Raw genomic sequence first — 22,676 nt, 5'->3', positions numbered from 1 at the left:
GCTTTCGATTCAGGCCCCTTGGCCTAATTGCAGTTCGGATCCTGCTTCAGGTTACGGGACTGGCGTAGCTTAGGGCCTCGTTCCCCAGCTGCTCCTGGAGAAGCGCAGTGAGCAGCTCAGGTTCTCCTCTCTGACCTCAGACCCCTTCCATAGCGCCGGGCTTTCTTCCAGTGCCCCAGGTGTGTGTGAGCTCACCCACGTGTGCGCACAACACCGGCCCCCAGTCCCATGTCAGTGTGGGAGGGGCCCTGGGCCAGTACCTGAGCCTTGCCCCTTTTGCCTGACATTGTATTAAACCTCTGAGGTCCTTAGCCCTCCCCTCCCCTCCCACCTGCAAAAGGCACCACCCAGGCCAGGAGGCAGGGAAGGGGAGTCACAATGCATCATCACTTGAGAAAAAGGGTGACAGGCTCAGCCAGGGTCTTTGAGCTCTGCCTGGGCCATCTTCTGAATGTCCCCTCATCTTGAGTACCTTTCAAGAGCCACCCGGGGACGCATTCAAAAAGAGGTTGCCCGCCCTCCGATGTCCTCACTCTAAGAAATACTTTCTCAAGTGTCCACAACCAAAGGGAAATCATGAAGCAGACCCTTGGGTTCCTTGGTGACCAGGCTGGGCCCTGGAATTGGCCATCGGGTACCTGTCCCCAGTCCCAACCCTGCCTTGGGTTATGGAGTGACAGAGGGTCAGGCCTTGTTCTCTCCAGTCCTCTGACTCTTTGCCCTTTGGTGGGTTTTCTGGGAATGGTCCTCTAGGTGTTCCCAACTGTGACTTTACTAAGTGACTCTATAGTGCACAGGAGGGGCATGGTAAACTCTTACACCAGCTTCAGTTGCTTCCTGGAGATCAACCTTCCCGGAGTTTGCTGTCTGGCCACCAGGTCCACTCACCTCGCTGTTCTGGAGGCTTAGAGGACCTGGCTAGAGCCACCAGACAGCAGAAGTGGGTGGACCTCAGCTGTCATCAAGATGAGAACATGTTGCCAGCATGGTGGTGCAGGCCTGAGCTCCCAGGAGCCATGGCAAGGAGGCCTGAAAGTTAGAGATCGGCCTAGGCTACAGGTAGCCGGATCTCCTTTCAAAATAAAGATACATAAGTGCCGGGGCGTGGCTCAGTAACAGAGCTCTTGTCTAGGGTGTGCAGTACGCTGGGTTCACTCCTGGTGTGGGGTGGGGAATGAGAACACAGAGATCTGGGCCCGTAAGAGATCTCGGAGGATAAAGACTATGCACCCATGCCGCCAAGCCTGCTGCATGGCCTGAGCGAATCCCTGGAGCCCGCATGCCAGTCATCCTCTGACCTCTGAGTCATCTGTGCGCGTGGCGCTCATACACGAGATACAGAAATGTAATAATAGTGATGATAACAATAATAAAAAGAATGTTGGGCCCAAGGAAGGGAAGGCCTGCCCTGGACAAGAAGAGAGGCCAGGCTTGGTGGCCTACGCCTGTAATCCCAGCACGTGAGGCAGAAATGGGAGGATCTAGTTCCAGGACAGCCAGGGATCCACAGAGACCCAGCCTCCAAACGGAGCTGGGTCTTTGGGGATTTGCCACAGGCCTCTGGGAGAACAATGTCTTCCCTGTGTCCTAGGGGAGATGGAGCCCCCAGCTCTCAAGGCAGAGCTTGCCCCGTACTTGCGAGAGCTAACCCTGAGCAGCGGCTGAAGGAAAAGATTGTACTTTCCTCTGGGGTGACCTCTTCCCCCACTCCTGATCTGGTCACCCCTAGGCTGATGCTTATGAGAAATTAGAAATTAAATGCCCATGTGGTAAATATGGACAAACTGGCTAGACAGGTCTGGGGGTGCCCAAGGCGGTGAGAGCTCCCTAGGTTGCCCTACCCTCTGAGTCACACAGGCCTGGCCTTGCCAAGGGGAGGCATCCCTGAGCTGCAGTCTTCTTCAGGTTCCCTCCCTCAAGTCCTTGGTTACCTGGGAACTCAAAGAAACAGCTGAAGGCAACTCCAGCCCTCCCATGGAGCCTGCCCAGCCATTTGGGGAGCTTAACCCTAAACTCAGGGCCCAGACAAGGCAGTGTGGGGTTGGACGATTCATGTTGGTGATGTTGAATGGAAAGGTTATGGGGTAAGAGGTGTCAGAGGCCTGCAGTGAGAGTAAAGTTGGAGTGTTTGCCCCTTCCCCACCCACCTGACCCCATGACTCACCAGAGCCCACCGTCACCCTTACCTTTAAACAGCGGCCTCTGGCCAGCCCCGGGGCTCCTGCACACACACCACGATGGCTGCCTCCGGACCTCCGGACGGCGGATCAGGAAGAGAAGTTAAAAGTGGACTGGGGGGATTTAAACAGACACCTCTGGAATCAGGCCTGGCTCACGACAGTGCGGACGTCAGGGACTTGTTCCTTTGGCCCTACTTACTCCTTGCCCCTGAGGGGAGGGCGAGAGCTGAGACCTAAGGCAGAGAGGCCTAGCAGCTCTGATACCAACAGGCAAAGAAGCAAGAGGATGTGGGGGGCCCTGAGATCATTTTTCGACAAGGATTCACACATTCCAGGCTAGCCTTGAGTTTATTACATTACCAATGATTATCCTGAACTTTTAATAGTAATTTGAATTTGTTTGTTTATTTAAGCAGGCTCTCACTACGTAGCTCTGTGTAGACCAGACAGGCCTCAAACTCAGAGATCCTCCTGTCTCTGCCTCCTGGTGGTGAAATTAAAAATGTTAGCCATCAACTTACATTTTTAAAATGGCATTTATTTATTATTTAGTGTATATGTGTACTCTCATGCTTTAGTGTGTATGTGAGTCTGTTCTGAGTTCTGCCATCGGCAATTCCATCAGCTCTTAGTGGGTCCTGGGGACTGAGCTCAGGTCCTCAGCCTTCGTGGCAGGTTCTTTCCTACTGAATCATCTTGTGAGCACAAATGTGAACTCCTGATCTAACTGTATCTCCTCTGGAATGCTGGAATTACAGGCATGCACTACCACATCTGATTTGCTCAGTGCTGGGGAATCAAACCCAGGACTTCCGAGAGCTTTCGGCATGCTAACTAAACACGCTCCCTCTCGGTTGACCCCATGACTTCATGTGGCTAGGAAGTAACATGTCTCTGGCCCAACTGAGGACACTTCTAAAGTCGCCCACTGAGTCTGATTCTGGAGACACTAAGTGTAAGGGAGAATGCACAGCTGTTCCCAGGTCTGTGCCACGTCCTGTCTTGAGCCTCCAGCACTGTCCTTGGCCAACACCCCTATGCGGCCCCCTGCGAGGCAGTGACAGCCAGCTGCTCTTCAATCAGCTGAGCACCCTGGCTGCCTGGAAAGTTTTCTTTGTGATTTCTACCCAGGGGCCTTGGGAGAGGACCCAAACATGCCTGGGTCACATTCTGGGGCAGGGGCTTCTTCCTCCCCAACCTCCCCATCCATCTCTGGGGCTGGGCACTGACAGGCCTCGGGAGGAGGCTGGTGTGGAAGGTTTTCAGGCTCTCCAACACCAAGGTTAGTTGTGCCCTTGCCTACTGGCCCAGCCTCTAAGAATCTACCCTTGGCTGGACTCTTGGGAATCCCAGGCATGAGGATGTGCAGTGCAGGGCAAGAGAAGGTCACTGGGGCAGGACGTGGGAGTGTTAAGTCCTGCCTCCCTGAGTTCTCTCTGGCAGCAGGGGTGAGCAGCAGACTCTACTAGGGGAGGGGTAGAGGGAGGGGGTGCTTCCCCTACTGTGTTTTCTTCCCTCCTTTCCTTCCTTAGCAAAAGGGCAGGAGAGGATCTCTGGTGACTTGTCCCTGACCACAGGGAAACACCCATTTCCTCAATGCACCACAGAGGAGTCACAGGCTGTGCCCTGTGCAGAGCATCTGAATGTCTAGGCTCTTACTAACCCAGAGGGTTCTGATGGTATTGCTTGATTAATGTCTTTGAAGTTTACTTATTTTTATTTTGTGGTGTGAATGTTTTGCCTGTATATATGTCTCTGTGTGTGTGTGTGTGTGTGTGTGTGTGTGTGTGTGTGTGTGTTGCCCACAGAGGCCAGAAGAAGGCACTGGATCTCCCGGAACTGTAGTAGCAGAGTTGTGAGGTGCCTCCTGTGTGTGCGTGCTGGGAATCGAACCAGGTCCTCGGGAAGAACAGTCTGTGCTCTTGACTGTTGAGCGGCTCTCCTGCCTCCCACTGAGTTCTGATTGGACACGGGAGAGGAGCTTAGACGTGGTAACCTTCTTTCTCTGGCCTGCTTTTCGGGGCCTATGGGCACGCCTCAGCCTCTGTAGTCCAGCAAACCTAAGGCAGGTGGGGTCACTCCACTTTACAGAGTGCAGATGAGGAAACTGAGTCCTGGAGGGGGAGGGGCACTCACTGAGCACGGTCTCTGCCTTTGGGGTACTTTATTTGGCTGTTTTATACTTTATACAGCCCAGGCTGGCCTAGAACTCGCTGCTCCTCCTGCCTCTGCCTCCCGAGGGCTGGGCGGATAGAGGTTAATACCACTCCCAGCTCTTTTTGGTTTTGTGCGTTTTATTTGAGACAGGGTCTCCGTATGTTGCCCAGGCTAGCTAGCCTCAAACAGGTAGCAGTCCCCCTGCCTCTGCCATCCAAGCGTGGACCTTACAGGCTGTGCCATGAGACTGAAAGACTGTGAGCTTCAGGTAGCTCAGTCCTATTCTACCGGCCGGGCTGGCCGGGAACTTAGCCTGGCCTTAGCCCCACCCTCCCAGCTAGCTGTGTGGATTGAGTGTGAGCCGAACACTCACAGCCACGGTAACGTTTAGGAATCATAATAGCACTGGCTGTTTTTAAATTATGAATGAAAAACAATCACTTCTTCAGAAGGAGACTGAAGGACTGTGAGGTGGCTCAGTGGAAAAGGCCCTCACCACCAGGTCTAACGACCTCTGTTTGATCCCTGAGACCCATGTGGTAGAGACAAAGAAGTGAATATACACACACAAGCATAATTCATAAATAAATGAAATTTAAGAAAGGAAGGGTCAGCACTCAGGAGGCAGAGGCAGGTGGATCTCTGAGTTCAAGGTCAGCCTGGTCTACAGGACAGCCAGGGCTACAGAGTAAGACTCTGTCTCAAAAAAAAAAAAAAAAAAAAAAAAAAGGAAGGAAGGAAGGTAGACATGCTAACTTAATGTATATCTGGCATACGGAAACAGAGGCAGGAGTATCAGGAGTTCGAGGCCAACCTTGGCCTATATGAAACCCTGTGTTTTGAAGTGGAGAGACAGACGTAAGGAGGAGAACAGCGTGCATCTTCTCAGAGTGGTGCCTCTCCCCATCAGGCCCTCTGCTGGCACTGCCGGTTCCTGAGCTGAGGCACCGCCATGGACCTCTGTGAAAAAGCAGACAGCCCACGACTCTAGCTTCTGGGTGTTGTCTAGTTGGGGAGACAGGAAATGCTAAAGCCCAGTTTCATGCCATTCCTGACTCAGAGCCAGGCTGGACTCTGCCCCGGCCCTGAGTGAGGGCACCTGCCACAGCAGGAGAGGGTGTGGCTCATCTGAGCACGCCGCATGTTGCCCACAGGCTAGTCCACTCCATGGAGAGGTGGACGGCCACCCCTTACGAGCAGTGCATTGAGGCACAGGCTGATCCCCACACACAGCATCTTGGACACAGCCTGCTATTTTACCAGAGCTAGAGGCCAAGGATAGGGTGGTGCTGAGGCTATCAGGGCAACACACATATATATCACACACACACACACAACACATACAGACACACAACACCTCACATACACACTACATATACCACACACACACACATACACACCACATACACACACAACACATACACACCACACACACATACCACACATATACACACACATCACATACACGCAACACCTCACATACACACCACACATACACACTACACATACCACACACACACACATACACACCACACACACATACCACACATATACACACACATCACATACACACAACACCTCACATACACACTACATATACCACACACACACATACACACCACACACATACCACACATATACACACACATCACATACACACAACACCTCACATACACACTACATATACCACACACACACATACACACTACATACACCCCCCACACACATACCACACATATACACACACATCACATACACACAACACCTCACATACACCCCCCACACACATACCACACATACACACACACATCACATACACACAACACCTCACATACACACCACACACACATACACACCACATACATACACACCACACACACATACCACACATATACACACACATCACATACACACAACACCTCACATACACCCCCCACACACATACCACACATACACACACACATCACATACACACAACACCTCACATACACACCACACACACATACACACCACATACATACACACCACACACACATACCACACATACACACACACATCACATGCACACAACACCTCACATACACACCCCACACACACCCCACAACTATTGGCCTGTGGCTCCTGAGAACTGCTTTCTGGGCTTCCTCCTCCTCTATTGCACTTCCTGTCAGGTCTCTGGAGTTAGGGAAATAGGATGAGCTAAGGAACACCCTGTTCCTTATGAGGGGGCCTGGTGTGCCCATGTCTGTAGTCACACGACCTGTATGAGGAGTCACAGCAGAGACCTTATGAGCCTGCATCCCAGAACATCGTGGTCAAAGAGGACAGCTTTGGGAGTCACCCTTTCCTTCCACCTCGCTTGAGGCATGGTCTCTCGTGTTGGGGCGCTTGGTGTACTCCAGGATAGCACCCGAGACCTTCTGTCAGTCCTCCTGTCTCTCAGGGGTGCTGATGTCACAGGTGGCAACCCATCTTCTGTGGGTTTTGGGGCTCTCGCTTGGGGTGTCAGGTTTGCACGGCAGGAGGTTTACCTTCGAGCATCTCCCTAGCCCTCTTCCTTCCCTCCTTTCGGTAAATTTCTGTTTATTACTGTGTGTGTATCTATCATATATGTCACATACACACATATATACATATATGATGCATGTCTACATATTCACAGGTCAGTGGACAACTTCATGGACTTCTCTCCTTCCTCCTTTATGGGTTCTAGAAATTAAACTCAGTTTGTAGGCTTTCATTGTTGGGGAGCAAGCACATTGTTGTCTGAGCCATCTTGTTGGCCCAGAAGACGGGTATAACTCTGCTTTTATGTTTCTGAGACAGGGACTCATATAACCCAGGTTACTACTAACCGTGATCCTCCTGCCTCTACTTCCCAAGCGCTAGAATTACAGGTGTGCACCACAATGTCCAGCTATTTTCATGTGTGAGATAATCTTTTAAAATGTTCATGTGCAGGGGAAGGGGCATGTAGGCATGCGATTACACACGTGGAGCCTGGAGGACAACCCCGGGGGCAGGTCTTCAGAGCACTCTGGGAAAGCAGCTTAAGGTTCCCGGTTACAGCCCACCGTGTGGATGCACAGCCGCAGGAGCTCCCGAGGGTCGCTCACGGCGGGCACATCCACAGCCCAGAGCAGAGAGGACACCTGCACACTCACTGCCCGGGTAGCCCTCCCACTCCTGTACAGTCCAGGGCTCCACCAGGGAATGGCGCTGCCCACCGTCATGCTGGGTCTTCCTACATCCATTAAAGCAGCCAATACATTTCCCACAGATATCTCACAGGCCAGCCTGCTCTAACCAGGTGATCTGGGTTGTGTCTAGTAGACAGGTAAGCTAACCATCACATCTTCTTCTAAGTCTTCCATATTTTGTTTGAGAGAATCTCTCACTGGCCTGGAACTCCACCAAGTATGCCAGACTACTTGACCCTGAGCCTCATTCATTCTCTCTCTCTCTCTCTCTCTCTCTCTCTCTCTCAATGCATTTGTCCAGGCAGTGGTAGTGGCATGTGCCTTTAATCCCAGCACTCAGGAGGCAGAGGGATTTCTGAATTCAAGGCCAGCTTAGTCTAGGAGCAAGTTCCAGGACAGCCAGGGCTACACAGAGAGACTCTGTCTCAGAAAAAAACAGAAAAAGAAATGAGTGAGTCTCTTAAGGGCTGAGAAATCACGTCCTTTTACCCCAAGTCCTCCTGGCATATTGCCTAAGGAGGCAGCGTTTGGAAACACCCCGGAAGACAGTGTTGGTGACTGTGCTGTTATCTGGTAACTGTTTACAGCCAGCAACTATCAACTGTCCCCAATGCTCTTTATGACACGCCCCTTCCCTACTCCAGGACCCCAGGTGACCTGCAAATGCATCTCCAAGCCCTTCTCTGTTTTATCTGTGTGTGTGTGTGTGTGCATGTGCGCGTGTGCACCGAAGCATTATATATGGAGGTCAGCGAACACCAGGGGTGTTGCTCCTCCCCTTCTATCCTGTTTGAGACAGGGTCTCTTGTTGCTCTTGTGCCGGCTTAGCTGGCCTGCACACTTCCATTTCCAGGGGTTTTCCTCCATCTGCCTTTCATCTCGCCATAGGAGTGCTGGCATTACATGTCAGCACTCACTACTGCTTCCAGCTTTATGCAGATTCTAGAGTACTGGAACTCGGGTCTCGTGCTTACACAGCAAGCGCTCGCCCACAGACCATCTCCCCATCCCCAAACCCTCTTCGTGAGGCTTGCCTCAGTCCCCAGACTCTAGAGAGGACTATAGAGGGCGGCGAGAATCGGGCAACCCCGAGGGTGATACTACGCACGCCTCCACTCTGCTATAGGTTGAGCCAGCTGGGTCCCATAAGCAAAAGAGGAGACTCTGTTTTTCTGAGGCTGAGATTCAAATGAGCTTGAATTTGCCTCCTCTTGAGAGTGTTGGAAGCAGCTGCTAAGAACTGAAACCATGAGATATAGAGAGGGGAAAATGGGCTTGCAGATCTGGGGACTGCTTGATTTGTATGCACGCGTGTGTCCATACACGCACACACACACACACACACACACAGTACACATACATATACTCAGGCACATGCACACAAAAGTAAGAATTCTGGAGAAAGCAAACAAGAGGCACATGCCTTATGCAGTGGAGATGGAGGAGAGGGTGGTGCTGCAGTTCCGGAGGGCAGACAACCTTGCTTGGGCGGTTTAGGACAGCAGCAGGCCAGTAGGGCCTGGCACAGGCAGCAGGTGGCCCCTTCCTTCCATTCTATGCCATGAGCTCAGTGCTCTCTGGGCATTGCTTCATTGAGTCTTCATGACCTCCTTGGATGGGCGCATGGGTACACTCTGGTTCTAGAACTTTCTCAGGCAGCGATAGCAGACACAGTCCTGTGGCTGGGTAGCAGGGTTGGTCACATCTAGGCCTCATGCTCCAAAGCCAGGGCTCACAACTCTTGCCCATTTACAACAAACAGTGCAGCTAGTCCTTAGAGGAGCGGCTGTGGAGGGGCAGGGTGCCCAGCAAGGACTCCACGGGCCCGGGCGTGGTAGTGCTGGCATGGGCTCCACGGGCCCGGGCGTGGTAGTGCTGGCATGGGCTCCATGGGCCCGGGTGTGGTAGTGCCAGCATGGGCTCCACAGGCCCGGGTGTGGTAGTGCTGGCATGGGCTCCACGGACCCGGGTGTGGTAGTGCCTGCATGAGCTCCACAGACCCGGGTGTGGTAGTGCCTGCATGGGCTCCACGGGCCCGGGTGTGGTAGTGCCTGCATGGGCTCCACGGGCCCGGGTGTGGTAGTGCCGGCATGGGCTCCACAGGCCTGGGTGTGGTAGTGCCGGCATGGGCTCCACGGACCCAGGTACGTGCTTTCAGTTATTTCTCTAGTGCTTCTGAGTGTCATGTCCTCATGTAGTAAATACAGGGGACATCTTTTCATGGAGTGGTGACTAAGATGGTGTGTTCACAGGAGCATTCTTACTAGAGAGGAGGGGGCGTTGGGGGTGTGGCTCAGTTGGTAGAGGGCTTATCTAGGATGTACAAAGCTCCAGATTTGATTCTCAGGACCACTGAGCCAGGTGTGCTGGGGACGTCTGGAATCCCAGCACTGGGAAGGTGAAGGCAGGGAAATCAGAAGTTCAAGGTCATCTTTGCTCAGAAAAGGAGGGAGGGTGAGAGAGATAGGGCTAGCCCAATTCCAGCCCCAGGAGGAACACAGACTGCAGTAAGGAAGGAGGATGTGAGGTGGTGTGGGAAAGGAGGGCGGGCTGGGGCCCAGACGTCAGGCCCCGGACCCATCAAAAGCACCATGCTGTGCTGCACCGGTCTTGGAGCAGCAGGTGTGCGTGCTTTGTTGATCTATGGAAATGTGTTTGGGGAGAGCCACAGCTGTGTAAACGCGGTCTGCCCTGCTACCTCCGGGGATCAGAGGCGCCTGCACTGCTTCAGAAGCAGCCCTGCTTCACCACTTACTTACTCTTCTGTAAATTCCTGATGGAAGCTCAGAGTAAGCACGAGGTCAGGATGTGGCGTTAGCTGCTGGCCACTGGGGAGCCAGAAGGAGTTACTGCAGGGTTCTTAGGTTTGGGGACAGGAGCTGGTTCTCTCCTTCCGTTCTGGGTCCCCGAGACCCAGCTCAGCCTCGGCAGCAAGCACCTTTACCCTCTGTGCCATCTCCCCAGCCTTTGCTTTGGTTTTGACAGGGTCTTACTATAGCCAGGAGCTCACTCTGGCGACCTGGATGACCTTGAGCTGGAAATAAAGGCCCGCGCCACCTCGCCAGGCTCCTTGCTTGGTTTGCTTGTAATTGGGATTTTCATTCCTATGTAGTTGATCCTCATCGTTGCTGATGCTGTGTTTGCAAATCTGGTTTGTAGCTACACAACTAACACTCACACTGCTTTTGTGGTTGTTCTCATACATGCACAGAGAAATGAACGGCTTGACTGGCAGCCCCTAAGCATACATCTCTAGCCAACAGACAAGCGGATACTTGGCTTTTTTTTTTTGACAGTCTCATGTCTCTCAAGCTGGCCTCAAACTCACTATATAACTGAGACTGTCTTTGAACTACCTACCCTGTGTACTGAGATGACAGGCATGCCCACCACAACCGGTTTTTGCAGTGCCAGGACTTGAACTCAGGGCTTTGTGTATTCTAGGCAAACACTCTATCAATTGAAGTATATCCCCGGACCAGACCCATCTTTTAAAATTCACACTTAGGGCTGGAGAAATGATTCATCGGTTAAGAGCACTTGCTGCTCTTGCAGGGGACCCAGCTGTGTGTGACTCTAGCCTGGCCTCTTCTGCCCCTGTGGGCACCGCACACCCTGAGATGAGTGAATCCGCTCTGTTTGCATCCACTCACAAAGTTGTGAAGTCACCACCATCTTCAGCAAGTCAACAGACACGCAGCCGGGATCGGAGATCTGGCTGGTCTTCCATCTCTCCATGCCCCCTGACCTCTCTCGGGTCTCTTTCAGAATGCCCAGGAGAACCATGGGCTAGCTGTGCCCACCCCCTCTGTCCCAGAAGACTTTGCAGACAAAGAAGTGGGAGGTAAGAGAACTCTGATCTTGTAGTTTCTTCATCTTTCTTCCTCCACCTGCTCCATCTCCCCAGCTGGAGACAAAGTCAGAGCTCCTGGCCTCTCAGCCACTGGCGGAAGTAGGTGATCTTTACAGTGGAGCTGGGAGGTGTGGAGAGCCAAGGTTGGCTAAGGCCCATTGGAGGACGTGGGGAAGGGGCAGGACCAGGTCACAACAGGACAGTAAGCAGCAGCAAGACCTCTGAGGTCAGACACATCTGTCTCAGCTGTAGCGTGACTACCTCTGTCCCTGAGACACTCACCCTGCCTGGGAACAGCAGTGCCAGCTCTGGAGGACTCAGCGTGCGGGATGGATGTAAGCCACTTAGTGTTAAGGTATCCATTCACACCTGGCCAGTGACATCCCAGGACACTCAGAGCAAAGGTTACCCGGAGGACTGCTGAGATCTCACGCATTGCTTCCCTGCCCCTCCTCCCACCTCTGCCCCGTGGGATTTCCTTAATCAGCCTAGGCAGTTTTCACCCCAGGGCCTGCATCTCAGCCCCCTCCTGCCATCCCTCTCCTCCATGATCACCTTCTCAGTGGGGCCTTCCTAATAAGATGGCACCTCTCAGTACCCCTCCCCCTCAAATTTTATTACTACCTTCCCATGGTAATGATTTACTAATGTGTGGTGTTGGTTGTCTGTCTGGTTGACCCCTTAATGAATAAACTTCAGGGGCTGAGCGTATAGCAAGTGGCAGCGTGGGTGGAGGTCAGAGGGCAACATCACCTAGCATGAACAAGGCCCGGGTTTGATCCCTAGAACAAACAAGAATGAGCTCTAGTGAGTAGTATCTGTCTTGCTGACTGCTGTAGGGACCCCAGGCGCTCCAGGTCTAGGGGAGCCTTCCCAGGACCCCTTCTCCAGGCCATGGCTCTCTCCTAACTATTCTGAGGTAGGGAAAGGGAAAATACACGTGGTGGAAGGAGGCCGGGGCCCAGGAGGAGAGGAATGCAGCTGCCATCCGGGTGTCCATCTCTGCAGCCACATGTTGCCCTGGGTACCTTCCTTCCTTTGCACTGGCACAGGCCAGAGCAGAGGTCCTAAACCATGTGACAAATGGAGTGGGAGGCACCCTTTACAGTAAGAAGGGGACCACTCTTAGGATTGCTGCTTCCCCAATCAGGTTTAGGATGAAGGGCTGAAGAACTAGTGTTTCTTTTGACCAACTCTGTGCCAGGCACAGAGATTGGCTTTGGGTTGGAAAGATGGCTCAGCAGGTGACCAACCAGATCTGAGCCGAGTTCAGTCTCCAGAACTCACATGATGGGAGGAGAGAACTTACTCCCATAGCTGTCCTCAGACCGCCTCAGCCATGCCATGGTAACCAAACACACACACACACACACACACACACACACACTAAAGAAAGAGACAGAGAAAAGGAAAGCCTTGTTAAGAGAGGGAGGGAGACGGTGGCGGCTCCACTCCACATCTCTGCCTTCTTTCTCCCAGGTACCAGCTCACTAGTCAATGGCAACCTCCGGCTATACAGCTCTGTGGGCGACCTGAGGCCTGCACACTATGAACTGGACTCTTCCATCCCGCCACCTCCCCCAGGCCCAGCCCCAGGGCCACCCCAGGAAACTTCACAGCCTCTAGGGGAGTCTCCTCCATCACAACCTCCAGAGGAGTCTCCACCATCGCCTCCTGCTGTCCCTCCCCCTCCTCCTCCCTTGCTGGTGGAACCCCCACCCCCACCCCCACCCAGCACAGCCCCACCTCCGCCCCCGGTATTGGACACCTTATCTCCCTCCTCTGCACTCTCCCCCCCATCAACACCTACCCCTCCAGACTTCATCCCCCCTGCCCCACCATCAGCTTTTCTAAACCCCCCTCCACCTTCTTTGCCTACCTCAGGACCCCCAACTCCAGTCTCTCCTCACACAACTGGAACACGTTTCCTCCCCACTGGGGGTATCATCAAATGGAAATCCGAAGTAGCACTCAATGGCAGGCAGCCAGAAGACCCCAGAACCAGCCCCCCCAAAAGCCCTGCTGCACTAAAGGGGCCTAGCCCCGAATCCCACCTCACCTTCCCCAGGTCATTCAAGGTGCCTCCCCCAACTCCAGTCAGGACCTCATCTATCCCGGTTCAAGAAGTGCCAGGGGCTTCCCCTGAGGAGGAAGCCAGTCTGAAGGCCTCTACCCACCTCCCGCCACCCTCCAGCTTCAGTGTCCGCCCTGCGTCTCAGGTTTACCCAGACAGGGCCCCAGAGCCAGAGCGCACGCCAGAGCCCAGGCTTGAGACACCAGGCAACCCAAGACTCGGGCAGCCTGAACTGCAGACAAACGGACAAGCTGGAGTTCCACCCCCAGCTCCTCCCTTGCCCCCACCTGCTCCCCCACTCCCTCCACCAGCACCCTCCCTGCCCCCAGCTGCTCCCCTACTCCCTCCACCAGCACCCTCCCTGCCCCCACCTGCTCCCCCACTCCCTCCACCAGCACCCTCCCTGTCCCCACCTGCTCCCCCACTCCCTCCACCAGCACCCTCCCTGCCCCCAGCTGCTCCTCCTTTGCCCTCTACTGAGCAGGCAGTCCCTCCATCTTCTGGATTTATGAAGACCCTAAAATCCAGCTCACCTACTCTCAAACCCAACCCCCCGACTCCGGAGGACACAGCCTCGTCAGAACCCGTTGACTGGAGGGACCCCCGGCAGATGGAAAAGCTTCGAAGCGAGCTGGCAGCCTATCTCTGTGGGACCAGGAAAGAGGATCGGTCCCTCAGCCACAGGCCAGTCCCTAAGGTGGCCTTGAAGGACAACGAGAGCAAGAAGGACCCTAGCCTAGCAGAGGAGGCAGCTCCTCCAAGCCTGCCTGAGAAGACAGACCCCTGTGGTCCTGAGAAGAGTAACTCCAGCCACAGCCTGCCAGAGAGAGACGCCACCAGCAGCCTGACCCTACCCCCTGTGGACTACATCCCCCAGGATACTCCAGCCCCCAGTGTCAGGCAGATCCGCAATGAGCTAGAGGCTCGGTTTTCCTCCTCAGCAGCGAAAGAAGCCAAACCTAGCATAGCATCCCTGCCTCCCAAACCTCGGCTGGAAGGGGGAAGAATCTTTGAAAACGGGACTGATCATGGCAGATTCCATAAACCTGTCACCAAGAATCCACCCCAGCAGTCTACCACCACTCCGCCGGCCACACCACCCCAGTCCAAGGCCACACTTGGTCCAGCAACACCACCCAAGGCCACACCTGGGCCAGCCACACCATTCAAGCCTGCGCCTGGGCAGGCCATACTTCCGAAGGCCACACCTGGGCCAGCCTTACCACTCAAGCCTACACCTGAGCACACCACCTCACCCAAGGACACACCTGGGCAGGCCACAGCACCCAAGGACACACCTGGGCTGTCCATCCCATCATCTCAGCAGATAGCGGAGAAAGACCTTGTCCCAATGAGACACAGAGAAAAGCCAGAACCTCAAGCAAATGCAGCGGCCATCCAACTGTCCACAAATGGAGCTCGCTCCCCTCCAGCCCTCCCACCGAAGATGTCTACTGGTGGAGAGGAGGTACCGTTTCTGTACAGATCCCACCGTAGCCAGAACAACCACAGCCGAGGGGTTGCTGTGGTGATTCCCACTCGGGCCAAAGGGGAGGCCACAGACTCAGGGGGACTGGTGGAGGAAAAGGAGCCCGAAAACCTTCAGGCCAAACCTCTTACCCCAGTCCAGGCTGCTGACCAACTCCTCAGACACCCGGTAACTGGGGAGGTGGTGGAACGGGGCTCCCCAATGGCCCTTCTCCTCGCGGCCAGGCAGAGGGCACAGAAGAACAGGCCTGGGGTCACTGCAGGGACTGCGATGGGACCGGGAAGGTCCTCTCTGCCAGGGAGTCTCCGTGACCATGGCAACCAAACGGAGGCCAGCTCTGATACCATCTTTTACAGAGGTAGTCGGCCCAACTCCTTCCTTGTGGTCCCTAAGGTACCCAGTGAGACAGAGAGCTCCCACCTGACCTCAGCACGGCCCGCTGGAGCCAGTCAGTGGAAGCCCCAGCAGGGACGAGACACACAGGGCCCAGAGCTAACCCATAGGCATGGGTGGACCAAGGCCGAGTACCCGGCCGCTGTGACCCCGGAAAGACACGCTCCTTCAAGCTTACCCCAGGGCCGCGCCCTTCCCAAAGCCTTCTCTTCTCCGCCCTCTCCTTCCTACAAGAGGGAAGAGGAAGAAGAGGAGTTCAGCTTTGATATCATTCCGCCACCGCCAGAGTTTAGCAATGACCCTGAGCCCCACGCTGGGCAGCAGCATCAAGACCGTCGCGGGTCCCCACCCAGGAACAACTACTCAGACTTGGGGCAGCCCCTGGACGCGGGGTCCGGGGCCAATACGGCTCGCGGCTTCTCGCGCTTTCCGGGCACTCAATACTCCGGGCTTGGGGGACTGGATCGCTTCTCCGGCAGCGGACGCTCGCTCATCAAGAAGCGCCTGTACGTCGGGGAGCCCCACCGCAACCCCGGGACGCCCCGCGGCGCCACTGGCCGCAGCCTGAGCTCCCCTAACTGCTTCGGACCGCAGCCGGGAGGTCCCGAGATGCGACGGGTCAACTCGGCGGGCCGCGCGGCCCCCGGAGGCCTGCACGCACGGAGGCTGTCGCTGGAGGGCGCCCGAGGCGCAGCCGAGGTCAAGTACAAGACGCCCGGAGGAGGCGGTGGTGGTAGTGGTGGCAAAGCTGGGGACTATGGCTTCATCCCCGCCAAAGGCAGCAGGTGAGCTGGGGAAGGATCTCCGAGGGGGTTGCGACCAGGGATGCGTGAACAGAGGTAATGCCAAGGCCACGGCCATAGCTTGCGACTAAGAGGAGAGAGGAAGGCTCAGATACGTGGAGAGGGTGCTGTTGGCTGGCTCCTTACTTCCCAATACACCTCTTCACTCCCCTCTCGCCCTCTGGAGGTTCAGGGCTTCAAATCCGTGTAGAAGAAAGGGAGACCTAGTGGACCCAGGTGGAAAGATGGATCTGGATGCAGGCAGGGAGCAAAGAGGGAGTACCCTCTGAGTGAGCGGAGGGTACCTGGGGTGTTCTGCGGTCCGCAGGGCTTGTCTGATGCGCTTGGTTCCACCCAGGAGTTCAGAAGTTCATCACATCACAGTTTAAAATGTTCTGTTCTTGGAGAGGTGGGTAGAGGGGTCCATGCGAACCTTCACCACTCCCCCTTTACACTCCCTCCAGGTCTCCCCACTATGGAAGCCCCATCAATACGTTCACGGTGAGGCCAGGGACACGCCATCCCATCTCCTACGCCTACTCTGGAACCCATCGGAAAGCCACCTCCTGAGCTGTGGTTCACTCAGCTGACTTCTAAGGGGTTGGATTGGGGCAGCTGTTGTGTGGGGGGTGGGAGGTGACACTGGGTATTATAGGTCCCAGCTCAGACACCCCTGAGAGCCTTTGTTCTGGAAGACAGAACAGGCAGACAGGCGGTGTGTGAGTGGCAGAGGTCTCTGGAAGATGGAAACATGTCTGTTTCGAAAGCACCAAGGGACAGCTTGGCTATGTACTATTGGCGGATGGGGGTGGGAGGGGGAAGGAGGAGCTTTCCGGGCCTGTGCCTTGTCTCTGCTATCTGGTACTGTCTGCTTTACCAAGGTCTATTGAAACCAGTCTACACGCAGGTTCTAAAAGAAGGGCTGGGCCCCAAGTCTGAATTGAAACCCATGGGGGTGACGTACAAACCCATTTGTATGTCAGAGCCTCACAGTGTGCCTGTTCCCCTGAACATGTGTAGCTTGAACAGAGTGTAGCTCTGCACTTGGAGATGTGATCAAGACTGCTTGCACAGCACAGAAGCCTTATGCACTGATTAGGTCCAAGGGTGGGTTCCTTGCTCCTTGCCCTTGGCACTTACCCATGAGAAGGCCTTGAGAGAGCTTGGGGTGGGAGATGGGGGAGTAGGCTTGCTTTTCCACTCAGGCCCAAGAAGTCCTGATTCAGTGGGGGGGGGGGCACAGGAGCCACAAGGTTCAGAAGTGTGCTGCCAACATGGAGACGTGTCTTGGACAATCAAGGGTAGTGTGCCGAGGCCAGTTCAGACTGGAGTGATCTGTCAGGAGAGTCACCATCTGTCCTCTGGGCAGTCAGGGTTACACCAGTGAATTGGGATATATATATTCTAATTCTAATATATGTCTTGGTTTATGGGTTATGTCAAATACATGAGGAACAATAGTTAGTTCTTCAGGTGGGGACTGGCTGGATTCCTGTGACCAGGTCAAGGCAGGTAAGAAAGGAAAGGCAGAGGAATGGCCCACCTCACAAGAACAGGAGAAAGACAAGAGGAAGCTCCCTGTGCGGGGAGCAGCTCCCTGTGGGAGGAGCAGCTCCCTGTGGGAGCAGCTCTTGGACCTTTGTGATCTGTGGCACTCGCTGAAGTACTAGGTGGTTGGCACCCAGATGAGGGACTCCCTGTGTTCACGAAGCCAAGCTCATCAACACAGCACTGACCTCTGACTGCTTCCCTAGGCAGTGCTTTATGAATGAGTTCACCGATTCAACTGCTGCTTCAAGGCTTGAGGAGTGGGGCGTGGTCTCCCAGCTATGGAGTGCCCTGGGGTGGGCAGAGAAGGGCTTGGTCTCGCTTGGCATGGGAAATAAACTGCCAGTTTGGACTGGCCCCTGCTCTGCAGCTGTAGATTGGTGACTTGGCATCATGGGGCTCTTGGGAGTAGTCAGCTGGATGGTGCCAAGCACAGGGTACTGGGCCCAGAGGTTAAGCCAGATGATAAACTGTCCTTAAACAAGTCTGAGTTTCTGAGCCTGTTTCTTCTTTTGGGCCTGACAGTAATCCTACTTCATCAAGCCGCCATGAGGAATGGAGGCAGCCATGGTTCAGATCCTGGGCCAGGCCATAGTTTAAAGCCTGGCACTGTGGTACAAACCTCCGATTCCAGCACTGAGGAAGTGCAGGCAAGAGAAAGACAGTTTAAGGCCAGCTTGGCTACTTGAGATCTCACCTCTAAAACAAAAACACAAGGATTTGTGAGCAGAAGTGAAAATACAGTTTAGAAAAGGTGAGACAGCCGGGCAGTGGTGGCGCATGCCTTTAGTCCCAGCACTCGGGAGGCAGAGGCAAGGGGAACTCTGAATTTGAGGCCAGCCTGATCTACAAAGTGAGTTCCAGGACAGCTAGGACTGTTGTTACATAGAGAAACCCTATCTCGAAAGACCAAAAAAAAAGAAAGAAAGAAAAAATAAATAAAATGCCTGCCTTGCCAGCATAAGGACTTGAGTTCAGTCTTAGGTGGAAGGGACGGCTCAGCCCATGAAGGCCTTGCGTAAAACTTGGTCCCCAGAGCCCACACTAAAACTGTGCTTGGTACCTGTTTGTAATCCTGGCACTGAGACTCTAGGCAGACAGTCTGGGCCTAATTTTTAAGCCCCAGGTCAATGAGAGAACCTGTCTCAAGGAGGACAGCCTTCCTAAGGGTTACACCAGAGGCTGTCCTCCCTGCTCACAAACAAAAGGCTGGCTGTGGTGGTGTGGGCACAAGTCTCTGATCCCAGCCCCTGGGAGGCGGAGGCAGAAAGATCTGTATTCAAGACCAGCAAAGGCTACACAGTGAGGCTCTGTCTCAAAAAAAAAAAAGTGTGTGTGTATACATGTGTGTGTGTATATATATATACACATATGTGTGTGTGTACATATAGGCTTGGAGATGTGGTTTTAGTGCTACAGTGCATTGGTTTCTATCTCTAGCAAGTCAGGAAGTTGAGACAGGAGGATCACTATGAGTCCAAGATCATCCTGGGATACATAAAGCCCATGTCACATAAAGAGGCATTTACGGATGTGGCTCCAGGTAGTGCTGTCAGAGTACATAAAACACTGGGGTCCATCCAAACTGTAGTGCTCTTATATTACCATTGGCTGAAAACTCCTGATGTGGCAGCGATAGCCACCAACACTTACATAACCCCGACGGTTGGGAAAGTCTGCTCATTCTCTGGTTGCTCACAACAGTCCTAACATCCACTGGTGTGTAAAACCGTGTTTGCATTTCACTGATGAGGAAACCAGGCCTCCAACGCAGGAATCAAGTCGCTCCAAATAGCCAAACTGACTCACCTTTGTGAGTCACCCTCACCCTCTGGCTCAGCCTTTCCTCTGCACCCTCCATTCACCCAACACATCGGGCGGGGGAGGAGAGCAGGGAAAGCCGCTCTGCAATTGTGGGCCTGTGTGATACCTGTGTGCCTGGGTCTGCTTGGCCACACCTTAGCTGCAGAAGCCTTTCTGTGTGACCCAGCCTGGTCTAAAGCAGCAAGGGCAAGTTCTAAGGGTGCCTGTATTTGGAGCCCAGGTCCGGCATCCCTTAGGGTCAAGCTTAGCTTTTTCTGAGACAAACTCAAGAATGAAAGCCTCCCTCGGTGGAAGATAAAGACTCCACATCTGGTTCTCCCCACCAACCTGCCGTGATTTTTTTTTTTTCCAGAGAGGGTTTCTTGTAGCCCAGGCTGGACATGAACTTGCTACATCGCAAAGGCCAACCTTGAACTCCCTATCCTCCTGCCTCCACCTCCCACTGCTCGGTACCAAATGCCCAACTCTGTTTCATTTATTGTCTTTATTTCTGCAGTACTGGGAACTAAAGCCCGTGGGACAGAGGTCACTTTGGACCCAAAAGGTGAGGGTTGCTTTGCCAAGCGGTCCTGTCCTGACCTGCCAGCTCCACCCACCTATCCTCGCAACTATGCCCGCTTTCATCTCTACAGCTCAAAGGCAGGGCTGGTGCCCGTCATTAGTCAGGCCCAGGGTAGCAAATGAAACCTGGGCCTCATCCTGTACCTCCTTCCAAAGCCCTGAGCAGCCAGGTGCAGCAGACTTGCTTTGGGACCTCTTTGGTTGCTCTTAACCAGGAAGGTGAGAGAAGAGTGTGGGGCAGGGACCCGTGGAGCCTTGGGACTGGAACTGTGCAGAAGGGCCGCTACTCGTGTGCTTGTCACATTCGAACACCTGACAAAGACACTTGTCATGACCGGTGCAAGCACTCTGCTGATGTACATTGGTGACATCTCTTGGACATTTAATGCTGCTTCTGACATTCGCTTTCACCTGATTTCCCCGGAGAAGAAGGCAGGAGAGTGCAGCCCCCTGCAGTTTGCACTGGTGTCCTTCCTACACCCTGTGAGTGCGCACATGCAGCTGGCATCAGCCAGCAGGTGGCGCTGTGCTCACAGCTGCCTGTACTTCCTGGGGGCAGATGAGGTTCTGAGTTCAGATTTAGATCCGAGGTTTGTTGATTGACCTGGTTTGTCCTGGGTATGGGATGCAGTAGGGGACTTATGAAAATAAGCTTCTGAGGCTTATTTCTAACAGGTTCCCGGGTACAGAAGGTACACATCTGAGAGGTACACATCTCAGCCCTCTCAGAGGAAACTACAGTTCCCACAGTGCAAATGACCTCCCCTGGTCACATAGCTGGAAAGGTGGGAACTCCCTCCTTTCTGCCCTCTGTACCCGTGACAGCATGGTGGATGTGGGTGTGCCTGTACCTGTCCAGATTCTTGTTCCAAGAAGGAAGAGGGAGCTGGGCAGTAGTGGCACATGCCTTTAATCCCAGCACTTGGGAGGCAGAGGCAGGGAGATCTCTGTGAGTTCGAGCCAGCCTGGTTCCATGACAGGCTCCAAAGCTACAGAGAAACCCTGCCTCAAAAAAACCAAAAAGAAAGAAAAAAATGAAAGGAAGAGGGTAAAGGGAGAGATGATTTAGGAACAGCCAGGAACAGGGCTACTGTTAGACCAAGAGCAATTCCCTGGAATCCACACTGTTCAGAGGCATTTTGATTCCACATCTAGTCTCATATGGGCATCAGCTCACTTTGTACTGTCCCTTTGGCACGCCCCCCCCAACACACACACACACACACACACACACACACACACACACACACACACACACTGTGTATCAGGGCCACGCATGTTAGGTGCAGACAAGTGCTCTACCAGAGAACTGCATTCCCACCAGAAGCCCTCATACTCCCAAAGCTAAAGGGGCCCCCATAGATCTCTTTTTAGTCTCCCCAAGGAACTGTCCTTAGAGCACTGTCACCCAAGGCCATGCCCCTCCCACACTTGCTGACAGTCCTTTGCTCAGTCAGAGCAGTCCTGGAGGGTCACAGCAGCTCAGGGCCCCATTCATTTTGAGCACAGACAATCCCTCTCTGCCCTCCCTTCCCCCTCCCCTGACAACCCTAGGGCACATCACAAGACTACACAGCAGCCTCAGCCTCCAGAGGGCTGCTCTCATAGCAGCTGGTTCAGATCCAGGCACTGGTATAAGTGTCTCGCCCATGTTCTTACATGAGGTGCTCCTGACAACCTCAGGACACAAGCACCTCCATCATGAAACAGTGAAGAAACGTGTCCCTAGGTCACAGAGTTATGGGGCAGAACCAGGATTCCTGTGTAAATAGTCAAGCTCCGGGCTTTGCAGGTTCTGAAGCCCTCTCCTGGAACATTCAGAGAAACTACACAGCTTTCGGCACCTGGGGAGCCTCTGCTGCTCACACGTCCTTTCTAGCACTTTCTTGTTGGCACCTGGACACACACACAGTCCTGGTGTTAGATTTAAGTTCAATGCCCTTGTCTTGGGGGTTTGGTCCCCAACAGGGCAGTGGCACTGTCTGGAGACAGTTTCGCTGATGCTTGTGTTGTGAAGAAGCACACAAGCCATCAGTAGGGAAGGCCAGGGATGCTAGGAAGCCAAGGTCACAGGGTCAGTCCCCAGAATAGAGCCCCAGATGTCAGCACACTGAGGATTAGGTACCCTCTGCTCCTGGCTGGAGAGATGGCCCAGAGGGTAAAGCTGCTTGCCACCAAACCTGATGACTTTAGCTTCATCCTTGGCACACACGCCGTGGCTGGAGAACAGAGTCCTTCAGGCTGTCTCCTGACTATATAGGAGTTGTGGCGCACGCAACACACACACGAAGAAATTTTACTAGCACGGTCTACATAGCAAGAGTTCTAGACCAGCCAGGGTTATACAATGAAACCTTATCTCACTTCCTGGCCCATTGTGGTCCTACCCTGAGGGAGTGAGTGCCAGTGTGAGACTACTTAGAAGCACACTTTGGTGCTCAGGGATGCCTGATGGGGGCTGAGACAAACCGCTTCTTTCAGGATCCTGCAGATTACCTTTCACTGCAGCTGGGCTCAAGGGGCAGTGACACAGCTTCAGGCGGCTAGCGGGGAGCTCTAAAGTCCTCCCTTCTCCCCAGCTCCTCTGTAACTATACACACCCAAGAGAGAAGGGC

The 22,676-nt window shown here is 54.0% G+C and overlaps 1 protein-coding gene across 1 annotated transcript in view; it reads left to right on the top strand.

Moving 5' to 3' along the window:
• The window catches only part of C18H6orf132 (chromosome 18 C6orf132 homolog), a 30,509-nt gene extending 12,348 nt beyond the window's left edge, over positions 1 to 18,161 (top strand). Inside the window, exons 2-4 of the mRNA XM_048445367.3 lie at positions 11,306 to 11,381; positions 12,870 to 16,131; positions 16,593 to 18,161. Coding sequence (XP_048301324.3) covers positions 11,306 to 11,381; positions 12,870 to 16,131; positions 16,593 to 16,698 — 3,444 coding nt within the window. The 3' untranslated portion in view covers positions 16,699 to 18,161. The remainder of the gene's footprint in view (positions 1 to 11,305; positions 11,382 to 12,869; positions 16,132 to 16,592) is intronic.
• Positions 18,162 to 22,676: the final 4,515 nt, after the last annotated feature.

Source organism: Myodes glareolus, chromosome 18 (genome assembly GCF_982192425.1).
Source record: "Myodes glareolus chromosome 18, mMyoGla1.1, whole genome shotgun sequence".
In the NCBI taxonomy this organism is placed as follows: Eukaryota; Metazoa; Chordata; class Mammalia; order Rodentia; family Cricetidae; genus Myodes; species Myodes glareolus.
The sequence above is the reverse complement of the archived record's forward strand: the minus strand, read 5'-3'. Positions and strand labels throughout refer to the sequence as shown.